The sequence below is a fragment of the Bufo gargarizans genome, chromosome 8 (genome assembly GCF_014858855.1).
Source record: "Bufo gargarizans isolate SCDJY-AF-19 chromosome 8, ASM1485885v1, whole genome shotgun sequence".
NCBI classification, from domain to species: Eukaryota; Metazoa; Chordata; class Amphibia; order Anura; family Bufonidae; genus Bufo; species Bufo gargarizans.
The window spans coordinates 195,293,861-195,306,291 of NC_058087.1; the positions used below are offsets into that span (position 1 = coordinate 195,293,861).

General features: G+C 51.7%; 1 protein-coding gene across 1 annotated transcript; it reads right to left on the reverse strand.

Annotated features, from left to right (window-relative positions):
- Window positions 1–1,015: 1,015 nt before the first annotated feature.
- Window positions 1,016–11,176, reverse strand: FBXL19 (F-box and leucine rich repeat protein 19). Its single transcript, XM_044303097.1, has 11 exons — window positions 10,511–11,176; window positions 9,719–9,925; window positions 9,493–9,636; window positions 9,097–9,183; window positions 8,385–8,555; window positions 8,187–8,219; window positions 7,459–8,087; window positions 3,593–3,756; window positions 2,884–3,048; window positions 2,327–2,545; window positions 1,016–2,204 (listed from the first exon to the last, which is right to left on the reverse strand). The coding sequence occupies exons 2-11, from the start codon at window positions 9,884–9,886 to the stop codon at window positions 2,014–2,016; spliced, it is 1,971 nt and encodes a 656-aa protein (XP_044159032.1). The 5' UTR covers window positions 9,887–9,925; window positions 10,511–11,176; the 3' UTR covers window positions 1,016–2,013.
- Between the last annotated feature and the right edge of the window lie 1,255 nt (window positions 11,177–12,431).

Consider the following 12,431-nt stretch of genomic DNA (forward strand, 5'->3'; position numbering starts at 1 on the left):
ATCATTCCTTCATTTATTAGCGTCACCTTAGTGTACATAATTCACTATAATACATCCCCAAACACCACTACAACCCCAGCTGGGTTAATGGCGCGATTCATCTAAACATGAGGGGTGATGGGAGACCCCATTGCGGTGCCCACTGTTCTGACCATAGTTACAATGCATTACAATCTTTTGTGATCTGACCTGTTTAGCCCCACCCCGATTTACTAAATAATGACTTCTTTTTAGTTTCTCACAGTCCCCCAAAACAGCAATTCAGTTATCAGTTATTGGTCAATTGGTCTTTTTAAAAAAAAAAAATTGAACCACTGTCTTTGTGCAGCCTTGAGTTTCCCTCGTAGCAGGATCTGAATTTTCACTGTTCTGTCAGGCAGCTGAGCTGAGGGCTCCTTATGTCTGTGTGTTTATGACCTCTTAGTAGAGATCAGGGTTATTAGATCAGAAAGTGAAAGTAGATTCACAAAGCTAAGAAAACAGTTAACCCTTTGACAGAAGGGTTCAATATTTTTTTTATAAAGACCAATTCAAAAAATAATTTTACCCACAAATGAGTAAAATGCAATCGTAAAAAAAAAATTGCCCCCGAAGGTGTAAATAGCCTATAATCCTCCTCACTACAGCTGATCATACACCCCCCCACCTTAATGATGAAGTCACATGGTAATAGCCCTCAATTATCCCAAAAGCATTGAAACAGCAATCCAACCCGTAACCCTGTATAATCTAGAAAATCATCTCGGCTGAGGGCGATGTGAGACCCCATTGAGGTCCCCCAAACTCTAATCTATATAAAGCTGTTACATAAGAGTAAAGAATCAGAGTGCTCATTCTTCCTGTGTGAACTACCTCAATAACTGCCCCCGTAAATGACGGTAATATCGGCACCATTGAGCGCACGCAGATTATCACTCCACTCTTGCAGGATATCGCTTTGCTAAATTAACAAAAAAAATAATACAATCAGACCAGAGCTATACAAAAAAAAAACACTTTATATAAAATAAAAAAAAAAAGAGAACAAAATGAACAGAGCAGAATTGTAGAAACTGCAACAACCCGCGGCGAGGAGCGGGGGAGGAAGGAGAGAAGAGTGATATGTGCCGGTGACCTCCAGAATCTGACAGAGGAGTCTTCTCTCTGCTCCCCCTGCCAAATACATAGCTGCACAGCGATGCTCTTCAAAGCCTTCCTCCCGAAATACAGCCAGAGGCGCTCATCAGTCCCTCCGCAGGGGTATACAGAAGACTGAGCTAACCACCTTTGTGTAACACTTGGTGTAACCGTTTTTCGGAGAACACTCGCCTCTTTAACCTGAGAAAAAGGCTACGGATAGAGCATCGGAAGCCTGATAAGCAGGACTGGGACCGCGAGAGACGCTCCGCACCCTGAAGCCCTGCAGTTCTGTACCCAGTTTCCCAGAAGCTTGTCCCAGTTTATAAAATGACATTCAGTGCCCATCCACCACCGGGCATTATCCCGTCTGAGATCCCTTTCTCTCGTCCTGCAGAGACATACCCACATCCCAAACCAACACCCCCCCCCCGCCCCCCAACATTTTGCTAACAGGCCCACAAAGTATAAAGTACCTCCCTGCCCCTCCTCCTGTGCAGTGAGCCATCCCGTCATGCCTTGTGACCAGTGCGGAGGAGAACAGGAGGATTTTATGGGTTGATAACGCCCAGGACGGGCTGGAGAGAGGTCTCTGTGGCATGTTGCCTGTCGGTACCCTTAACGTTAACACCCCCAGAGTGTTCATACCCCAGTTCTCAGGCCGAGCTAGTAGGAAGTTCCGTTTCCTCCCGCCAATAACCGTTGACACCAGATACGACCGCAGCTCAATGCTGCCACCTACTGGCATCACAATAGTTAAAAGCTGGGGAGGTTCAGTGCAACCTCCTTATCAAAATCCAGGAGTAAAACCCACCCAGACTGATAAAGGAGGCAGATACAGTAGAAACGCCCCTGCCTGGGGCAACAGTGCTCTGCTGGGAGCCATAATGTCCGCCGCTAGCTCTCCCGGCTCAGCACGTGCTCCTCCACACACTGGAAAGGTTTTCCTTCAGATTCTGAAGGCGGATCTTGGAGCAGACGCTGAAAGCCCTCGCTGGTGAGGAGACGGCAGGAACGCAGATCGACGTGTCCCAAGTGGGGGCAGCGCTTGAAGAAGGCCAGAGATTGGTCCGTCAGTCGATTACACCCTGAAGAAGAGAAGTGGAAATACTGGCGGGTGACGTATGGATCATCTAAGCAACTCCCACATTACCATCCTATACATACACACTCGACAAGGTCATACAGACATGAGGCGCTGAGGAGGTACCTGCGAGGTTGAGGTGAGTGAGGCTGTCCCTTAGCGGGGAGGTGGCTGCGGTCAGTATGTGGATGCCGTGATCAGTCAGATGGATGCAGTGACTTAGATCCAGGTGGTGAAGACGAGGAGTGTAACGAAGCAGCAGGCGCAGGGCGGAGTCCCCCATTTCAAGACCACACAGACGCAGCTCTGACAGGGAGGGCAGGCGACCCCGCAGGTCGGACACAGCTGAAAGACAGACGCAACGTCAAGGAATTACACCGCACAAGGCTGGGAAACCGCTAGCAAGCAGCATCCCCAGGGGCACCATACCTACAAGCGCTCTGCGGATTAATGTAATCACTACTCCTTCAGCCACGCCACAGGATCACTACTTTGGGTCACGTATCTCGGGCACTAATATAAGCCATAAAGCATGAACGCTCACGGTAAGGATGTAGGAGCTGTGCAGCATACACTGCCACCTGCTGGTGGTGATGAGGCAGTGCACTTCACGCTGTGTGACATAAGGAGCTTATATCGTATTTGGGATGGTAATGATAGAGAACGCGGCTGTGGCCTCTCACCTGTTTTGCAGTCTGAGTTTGGAGGTGAGAGCAGCTCTCGGAGGTGCGAGGTTTTCATCCCTTGTACCCAGCCGAGGTCAAGTAAAGACAGGGAGGGGAATGTGGTGGTCCAGAGAGAGGAGACCGCCAGCCATGTGCAGCCGGCAAGAAGCAGCTCCTTCAGTCCTGGGGAGAAGGGAGATTAGCTGAATACCGAGACCCTGTGAACGCACATCCCATTACCTCCATCCCAGAGAGGGGGCGCCAGTCACCCATCTCTCCCCCCAGCGGGACCTGTGCAGAGATCTATACTTACCTTCTCCCCGTCTTCACTGCACTCCTGGTCCTCACATGTAAACTTCTTGCACCAATGTGGTCATGTGCACCGCTGCAGCCAATGACTGGCCTCAGTGGTGAAGTGTCCCATAGCGGCATGTCCTTGCTGGGTCATATGCTCCTTAGGGACAAATCACCACTGAAGCCAGTAATTGGCTGCAGAGGGACTTGTGACCTTGTCTGTGCAGGTGTACATGCAGGGACCGGAGGTCCAGTGGAGATAGCCCGGTTAGTATAACCCTCTACAGGGGTCACAATGGGGGAACGGACAAACAGGTACAAAATCTTGGCAAACCCTTTAACTGCCATCTCGATGATCTCATCTCCTTCATCAGCCTTTATTGCCGAGGCCATTCCATTACTCCCATCATCCCTGAGCCTACAGTCCACTCACCCTGTAGTCGGTGGATCAGCCATGTCAGCTGTTTTTCTGATATGTTGGTCCAACTGAGGTCTAGTCTAACCGGTTGCCTTCGGACTATTCCACTCAACATAGGAGGAGTGATTGATTTTCTTCTGCTCAAGTCAATCGATGTCCAGAGCTGCCGATCACAACACCTGAAAGACCGAACAGAGATATTAGAGAGGATGAAACTTGCACTGATCAAAAGGACACCTGAGCAAGAGCCGGGACCGCGAGCCGCCAGGCCACAAGAGCCGGGACCGCGAGCCGCCAGGCCACAAGAGCCGGGACCGCGAGCCGCCAGGCCACAAGAGCCGGGACCGCGAGCCGCCAGGCCACAAGAGCCGGGACCGCGAGCCCTTCAAGTGACCCCCCCACAGATAAGTCACCCCATGTTAGGTCAGATGACTGTGCAGGCCACACCCCAATAATAACATGATGCACTTCTGTTTATGGCTTTTAACTCTTGCATTGCTGACACTAATATAGCGTCAGGTGCAGCCATTTCATTACATGGCTGGAATCACGCCTGCACCGACTTCTCACAATCCTCCCCTGGATGTCTGCACTGACGGGGGCCTGAACACACGGTTACATCGGCCACTTAGTCTGCGTTACGACACTTCCGTACCAAACCACATAAACGGCAAACTGACCAGAAAAGCAGATATGGATGTCTGCGAACGAGCCCGGGCAACAATTCTGATGAATGGGCCGATGAGCGTTATCCTGTACTGACCACAAGGGGAACAACCAACCCTTTATTTATAGAGTGCAGTCAGCGCCCTCCACTGGTGACCGCAAGCCGAATATTACCATGTAACTCTAGGCAGAAGAATAGGAGCGGTGACCTTTAAGACACATTACTAAATCAGCACCAAATACTGAACCTACGGAGATTAAAAAATCCCTTCATATGAGAGTCCAGCCAAACTATGTCCTGCCCCGATGTTATCTGTGCATCCTGTATTATACTCCAGAGCTGCACTCACTATTCTGCTGGTGCAGTCACTGTGTACATACATTACTTATCCTGTACTGATCCTGAGTTACATCCCGTATTATACTCCAGAGCTGCACTCACTGTTCTGCTGGTGCAGTCACTGTGTACATACATTACTTATCCTGTACTGATCCTGAGTTACAGCCTGTATTATACTCCAGAGCTGCACTCACTATTCTGCTGGTGCAGTCACTGTGTACATACATTACTTATCCTGTACTGATCCTGAGTTACATCCTGTATTATACTCCAGAGCTGCACTCACTATTCTGCTGGTGCAGTCACTGTGTACATACATTACTTATCCTGTACTGATCCTGAGTTACATCCTGTATTATACTCCAGAGCTGCACTCACTATTCTGCTGGTGCAGTCACTGTGTACATACATTACTTATCCTGTACTGATCCTGAGTTACATCCTGTATTATACTCCAGAGCTGCACTCACTATTCTGCTGGTGCAGTCACTGTATACACACATTACTTATCCTGTACTGATCCTGAGTTACATCCTGTATTATACTCCAGAGCTGCACTCACTATTCTGCTGGTGCAGTCACTGTGTACATACATTACTTATCCTGTACTGATCCTGAGTTACATCCTGTATTATACTCCAGAGCTGCACTCACTATTCTGCTGGTGCAGTCTCTGTGTACATACATTACTTATCCTGTACTGATCCTGAGTTACATCCTGTATTATACCCCAGAGCTGCACTCACTATTCTGCTGGTGCAGTCACTGTGTACATACATTACTTATCCTGTACTGATCCTGAGTTACATCCTGTATTATACTCCAGAGCTGCACTCACTATTCTGCTGGTGCAGTCGCTGTGTACATACATTACTTCTCCTGTACTGATCCTGAGTAAGGCTACTTTCACACTTGCGTTTTTCTTTTCCGACACAGAGTTCAGTCCTAGGGGCTCAATGCTGGAAAAGAACTGATCAGTTTTATCCCCATGCATTCTAAATGGAGAGCGATCCGTCCAGGAGGCATCAGGACGTCTTCAGTTCAGTCTTTTTGACTGATCCGGACGGAGATAATACTGCAACATGCTACGGTTTTATCTCTGGCCAAAAAAACTGAAGACTTGCCAGATTTTTTTTTTCCATAGGAATGTATTAGTGCCGGATCAGTCCTTTCGGCCTGTCCATGCGCAGACCGGAAAAAAATAAATACAAAAATAAAATAAAAATGCCGGATCCGTTTTTCTGGATGACACTGGAAAGACGGATCCAGCATTGTAATGCATTTTTAAGACTGATCAGGATCCGGCAGGCAGTTCCTGCTTGCCGGATCACTCTGCTGCAAGTGTGAAAGTAGCCCAATACCACAACATGCTGCGGTTTTATCTCCGCCCAGAAATCCGGCATTTTTTCCCCATTTAAATGCATTAATGCCGGATTCGGCATTGCGGTCTGCGCATGCTCAGACCGCAAAATATGTGAAAAATAAATAAATGCCGGATCTGTTTTTCCGGTTGACAAATTACATCAGTTGGCATACTTTTTGACGGATCCGGCAGGCAGTTCAGCTGTGCTGCAAGTGTGAAAGTAGCCATATACTCCAGAGCTGCACTCACTATTCTGCTGGTGCAGTCACAGGAGTCATTTACCAAGATCGCGACACCATTTTTGGCCATTTTTTTGGCACGTTTTGCAATTTTTAATGCCTGTGCGACAATATTTTTACACTGTCCTTGCGGCTGGGGAGTGGAGGGGGCACGCTTACTCTTCTGCTGTCAGCATGTATGTAATAAAGCCCCACAACAGCTTAGGCTTCGTTCACATCAGCTCCGTTATAGAAGCAGGAGAACAGAAAGGACGGAGCAGGCACATGACTGAGCCGATTGGAGCCTACGGACCTTATAGACTATAATGGGGTCCGTTAGGTTTCCGCTCACAAGATGATTTTGAAGTGGAGACAAAATTCCTGCGCGCACAACTTTTATCTCCGCTCCAAAATCATCTTGTGAGCGGAAACCCAAAGGACCCCATTATAGTCTATAAGGTCCGTAGGCTCCATTTGGCTCAGTCATGTGCCTGCTCCGTCCTTTCCGTTCTCCTGATCCTATAACGGAGCAGGAGAACTGAAGGCTGAACTCAGCGCGTTTTTACCGGATCCGGCAGGGCTCAGCAAAAACGCTTCTGTTACTGATAATACAACCGTCTGCATCAGTCATGAACGGATCCGGTTGTATTATCTTTAACAAAGCCAAGACGGATCCATCATGAACGCCATTGAAAGTCAGTGGGGGACAGATCCGTTTTCTATTGTGGCAGAGAAAACGGATCTGACCCCATTGACTTGCATTGTGGGTCATGCCGGATCCGTCTGTCTCGCATCCCAGGACGGAAAGCAAACCGCAGCACGCTGCTCTCCGGTATGAGAACGGAACGAACTGTTCTGTTCTGTCCCCATTGACAATGAATGGTGACAAAACGAAAGCGTTTTTTTCCGGTATTGAGACCCTATGATGGATCTCCATACCGGAAAATATTAACACTAGTGTGACAGTCGCCTTAGCTGAGCTCCTCGTGTCGTGGGGGGACAGTACAGAGATTGGTGTAAAGATCACATTTCTTCCCAGAATGCTAATCAGCAGAGCAAAATCTGTGCAGACACTGAACATGCAGGCGATTTCAGCTCTCAAAGTGCAGAATACTGAATACAGCTCTGGAGTATAATACAGCTAAACCATTGCACCAGGCGCCATTGTGCTGCAATCCTGCGTTTTTACTGCGACCAATGAGACAGCAGCCATTCACTAGAGCGGGGCCAGTGACATCAGACATGGCCACTGCCAACAAGGACAATGTCTACAGGGTGCCCCGCCCGCTCTTACCACCGGTTCCAGGTCCGGCACACCCGCATACAGACGCAGAGCTCTTTTTGTCCCAAATGCCTAAAGACTGCCAGCCAGACCCCCCTCTGCATTACATGGTCCGTTCCACTGTCCAAAGGCAGGGAGTCTGGCTCGGGGCTGTGAGGAGGGGGTCGTACCACGTGTCTCTCTAGCTGGAGGGGGGGCGGTTTAGGTGGAGAGGGCACTAGCGGCCTTTTCAATATCTGAGTCCTGGACAAGGCCTGCACTGCGTTGCGACCACATGTTCCTTTCCTGACGGCTGCGCCTCCCCCTCCTCTCCGGTTCTCCTTCTCCCTGCTGTTTCCCCGGGGAGATTTCTGTTTGCCGTTCCTGGTGCCGTTTTGTCCATCTGTGGCCGAGCCTTCCTCGTCTTCCTCGGAGCTGGTGCTGAAGCTGATCCGGGATGACCGCCCCTCCCCCCCTTCACCAGTATCGCTGCTTCCCCGGGAAGCCTTGGAGTCAGAATCGGAATCCGAGTCAGAGCTGGAACTGGAGGTGCTGCTCCGCGCTCGCTCCAACATCTGGCACATCTGCTTGAAGCGCTCGATCTTCTCTCGCTGGTGGGAACGATCGGACACCTGCACCGGTTCTGAAGGCGTCTGCGGTTCCTGCCAAAGTGGAAAGAAAATGGACGATCATTCCTGTGACCGGGAGACAAGAGGGAGGAAACTGACCGGAGGAACGCGGCGGCTCCGCACAGGACGCACCTTCTTGATTTTCTTCTCTTTCTCTGATTTCACCTGCAAAAAGCAGAAGAAAAAGGGCGACGTATGAGAAAAACACGAAAAGACCCCCCACAGGTGGATGAGAGGGGATCGTCTGGGAGGCTGCAGGGGCTGTCAGCCTCCTCAGTGACGGCTCAGGATTCTGGGAGAGCTGGGTTCCTGGGCGGCAGATGTAATCACCTTCTTCTTGACTCCCGTCTCCTGCACCGGTTCCTTCTCCTTCTTTCTCTTATGACCCTGGTTCTCGTCAGGCGGCTTCTTCCTGCTGGGGGCCTGTTCGTCAGTCAGTTTCCACCGTACGGGGTCCTCCCTGTTGTCCAGGCGCCGTTTACCCGAACCGTCCAAAGGATCCTGCGGAAGGAGGCCGGTTATTTCATCCTGCAGACTGGCAACGTGCCGGATTATCGAGCGTGTACCCGGATCAGAGTATAGGGGTCCTCATAACACGGGTCAGCGCGGGGCCCTAACGAGTGCCGACGGACAATAAAACAAGCAGATCGGCATTCGTTTAACGAGCCTTGCAGCGGCACATGGACTCTGCACGGGGGAGGAATGATCGCTACCATGACTGCTCGCCCCTCCTGTGCACCATGACATCATCAGCCCATGAAAAAAGGCTCTTATCCAAGCAGGTCCGGGTCACCTCTAATGCTATATGGGGGTGACCCACCCGAGGGTAGCTTTCCCTCCCACTACCCGTCTGTCAGATGGGGATAGTATGGGGGGAGAGGTGTAGGGACCACCATCTCTGACATGGAGGGCCTCCTGCAGGACACTGGACAGGCCCACAAGGTGCCTGCGCAGGAGAGGAGCCGACATCTTTATCACCCGGGAGCAGGTGTACCCAGATAACATGGCCACTGATGGCGCAGGACCCTTGTATATCCCTTACCTTACACGTGCGGCCTTCCCTCACGCAGCGCGGACACTCCCAGCAGTTGGGGATCTCCGTGTCGATGACGGCTTCAGCTTTACCCATCTGAGGAGAAGCAGGAAGAAGACAACCATCAGAAGGCGCTGCACCCTCTGACACGTCAGATCACTTTTATTTGTGGCACCATTTATGCGTTGACAATTTGCCCCCATCACGGGCGGCAGCTGACATTCTGGGTGTTTGGGTCATTGTGGCGATAATTCACCGTTTCCATTCACCAACAGCAAGCAGATATTTTATAGAGCACAGCACTCTGCTACAGAAGCTTCTATTATACCACTGACCCCCCCATCCCCCTTCATGATCACGAGCCACATGTATTCGTGCAAAGCGCCGCCAGCGGACGGGTCATACCTTTATACAGCCGGGGTGGACGATCTCATTGCATATGGTACATTCCATGAGGGACAGATTAAACTTCTGATCTTCATCCTGAGCAGTGTCTTCCTTCCCGGCGTCACCGCAGAGGAGACAGACGGCCGTGTGCGGCAGGACGGGCTGCGGAGGACAATACGTTATAAGATGCCATTATCAGGAGGTGACGCCCCCCCACCCCAATGGCGACCGCCCCGGTCCTTACCGCTGTACACTGCCTCTTCAGACAGGACTGCTTCATGCGCCCGGGGCCCCCAAACTTCTTCATGTCCTTGCAGAAGTTGCACTCCCCACATTCGCTGCGCACACAAGCCTCGCACTTCCGGCAGCGTGTCCTTCTGCGCCGCGCAGCCCCCAGGCCCTTTCCCGACATCTCCCACTGGGCTGAGCGGTGCCTCAGCTGCGCCCACACCTGGAGGACGGGAGACCAGAGGGGTTAGACCAAAAATACATCTCAGCGCTTCCACCAGCGATCTGCCGGCATTCTGGAATAATTGCATTAAAGGGAACCCGTCATCAACGTTATGCTGACCTCACTGAGGGCAGTATAAAGCAGTGACAGAAATGCTGATCTCAGCGCTGTGTCGCTAATAGTAAGTGGTTGCTGAGAACCGGCATCATAATCATTGCAGCCCAGGCCTTGAGAAGAGTCCGATCTACCTGAGAAGAGTCCTGGTTATTACAATCTCCTGCTCTCCCATCTGCTGATGATTGGCAGTTCTCTCCTAGATAGAAGGGGAGACAACTAGGTAGAAGCCGGTCAGTCATCAGCAGGAGAGCAGGAATAACCAGGACTCTTCTCAGGAGGCCGGGACTCTTCCAGGCCCAGTCTGTAATGATTGTGATGTTGGTTCTCGGCAACCACTTACTTTTAGCTGATGAGTGGCACACCGCTGACATCAGCATGTCTGTCACTAATGTATGTTGCTCTCAGTGAGGTCAGCATAACGTTGATGACGGGTTCCCTTTAATATTCACCCCCCAGCCCGGGACTAACCTGCTCTCCGCTGCTGACCGAGCCTGCCCGGGGCTCTTAGTTCTCATGATCAGGGTCTCTTCTTGGGGTTACTAAGTGGCGTCCCCCCACAGTAATACCACCCCCTGCTCAGACCCCCACCATGCTATAAGGAGGTGGGGCCCGGACCCCAAAAATGTAAAGCTGATGCCTACAATAAGTCTTCACTTCCGGTATACTGCCACCATCCTAGGGGAGAGGGGTGTGTACCCCAATAATGCAAAGCCCACCAGTTACTATGACCCCCCCAGCACCCCCAATAATGTGGAGCACAGCACCAGCACAGCACACTACACTGGGAACTGGGACCCCAAAATAACCCCTGGTCCTGCAGGAAGAGGCCGAGGCCTGGCCTGTCCCGGGGTGACCTGCACAGGGCTGCGGGATGTCGGGGGCCTGCACCCCGTTTCCTTGCAGTCAGCAGATCCCAGCGCCTCCTCCTCCTCCTTCCTCTATGGCTCCCCCACCGCCTCCCTCATCTCCCTGCTCGCTGTGCCCGGCTCTCGGAGGATATGGGGTACTGCGGGCGCCCCTCTTTCACTAGCAGCTTGGACTGACTCCGTGAGTGGCCCCGGGTTCCCAAAACCGGGCCCCAAAGCAGCTGCCCCCTTCCCCTGCTTGTCTTCCCCTCACATTCACACTCACACACATAACAATACCACATCCAACATGGCCGCCCAGTGGGAAAGGCTACAGCTCCTGCCCACCGAGCCGCGCAGCAAGCCGGGAAGTGTGGTCCACCCCCGCCTCTGGCTTCCTTTGCTGCTATGGAAGGCGGAAGTGCACTGGACTACAGACAAGATGGCGGCATCAGGATGGCCGCAGAGGGCGACGGGAAATGTAGTCTTTGAGGGGGATGGAGAAGGAAAAGGAAGTGTGGCTTTCTGGCAGTGAGGGATGCCGGGAAATGTAGTTTATAAGATAAATAAGTAGGTCATGGAGCGAATGTGCCCTACAAACTTACAAAGACAAGGCCAGGGTCTGAGAGAAGAGGGCCTCAGAGGCCCAAAACATGGCTCCATGAATAATAAATAGTGCAGGCTCAATGGGGAGCCGTCGCCCGTAGCAACCAATCCGCTTGTTCCTTTACGTTTATCACTTGCCCTGGCCAAATGCAAGCTGGGATCATGGTTGGTTGCTATGGGCAACCATAACAGTTGCTCATAGAAACCAACACTCCATCTTGCAAGCCGATTACTCCAATTGCTGATAGCAACCAGGGTTGGCTGCAGAATGGAGGGATGGTCGTCATGGGTGGCAGCCGTCACCCACACTGGTTTTAACACATGGCGCCCTCTGACCCCGTGACAAGCATGAGATCATACAACTACCCGGTCTCCCCGCCGTTCTGTACAGTTCAGGTCATGAGGAGATACTGAACTGCAGCCATGACAGGCATCGGGTGTCACCAAGGGCCGGCAGTCCCTGCCTCACATAGTTACCCGCCCCCCATCATGGCGGGCTACCATTTCCCCATTGTTGTGACATGGCTGCGTCACATATTATCTTCCCCCCTGCCGTCTGCGACCAGGAGATCCCAAGCAGCCGCTCTACCTGGACGTTTATTCCCAGTCGCCAGTCCTGATGAGCGTCACGCCCTACTTTAGTTTGGAGAGAAATATGGCCATTTTTAAGCCCCTTGTTTCCTGCCCCATCTTCTGACTGATGGCGGGGGGCCCAGAATCCCGTGTTAGGACGAATAATGAAAGGGGATGTGTCTGAGTCTATGGATAGCGGGGGTAATAGGGCGAGCCCCCCGCTGTTCCTGGCACGCTGAGTGGACGCACATATCCCACCGCTGTGTATCGGCCGCCTGTATACATTTTCAGCAGCAGATAACACGTCAGTGATCAGCGACTCCAGCTGCGTCGTCTGTCGGACGCCAAACTCTGCCTCTTGTCTC

Coding starts and splice junctions, on each gene's coding strand:
- FBXL19 (XM_044303097.1), bottom strand. CDS start 9,886: ATGTCGGGAAAGGGCCTGGGGGCTGCGCGGCGCAGAAGGACACGCTGC. Junction 8,556..9,096: donor GGGAAGGCCGCACGTGTAAG/GTAAGGGATATA, acceptor CTCCTTCCGCAG/GATCCTTTGGACGGTTCGGG. Junction 3,757..7,458: donor TGCCGGACCTGGAACCGGTG/GTAAGAGCGGGC, acceptor TCGGTCTTTCAG/GTGTTGTGATCGGCAGCTCT.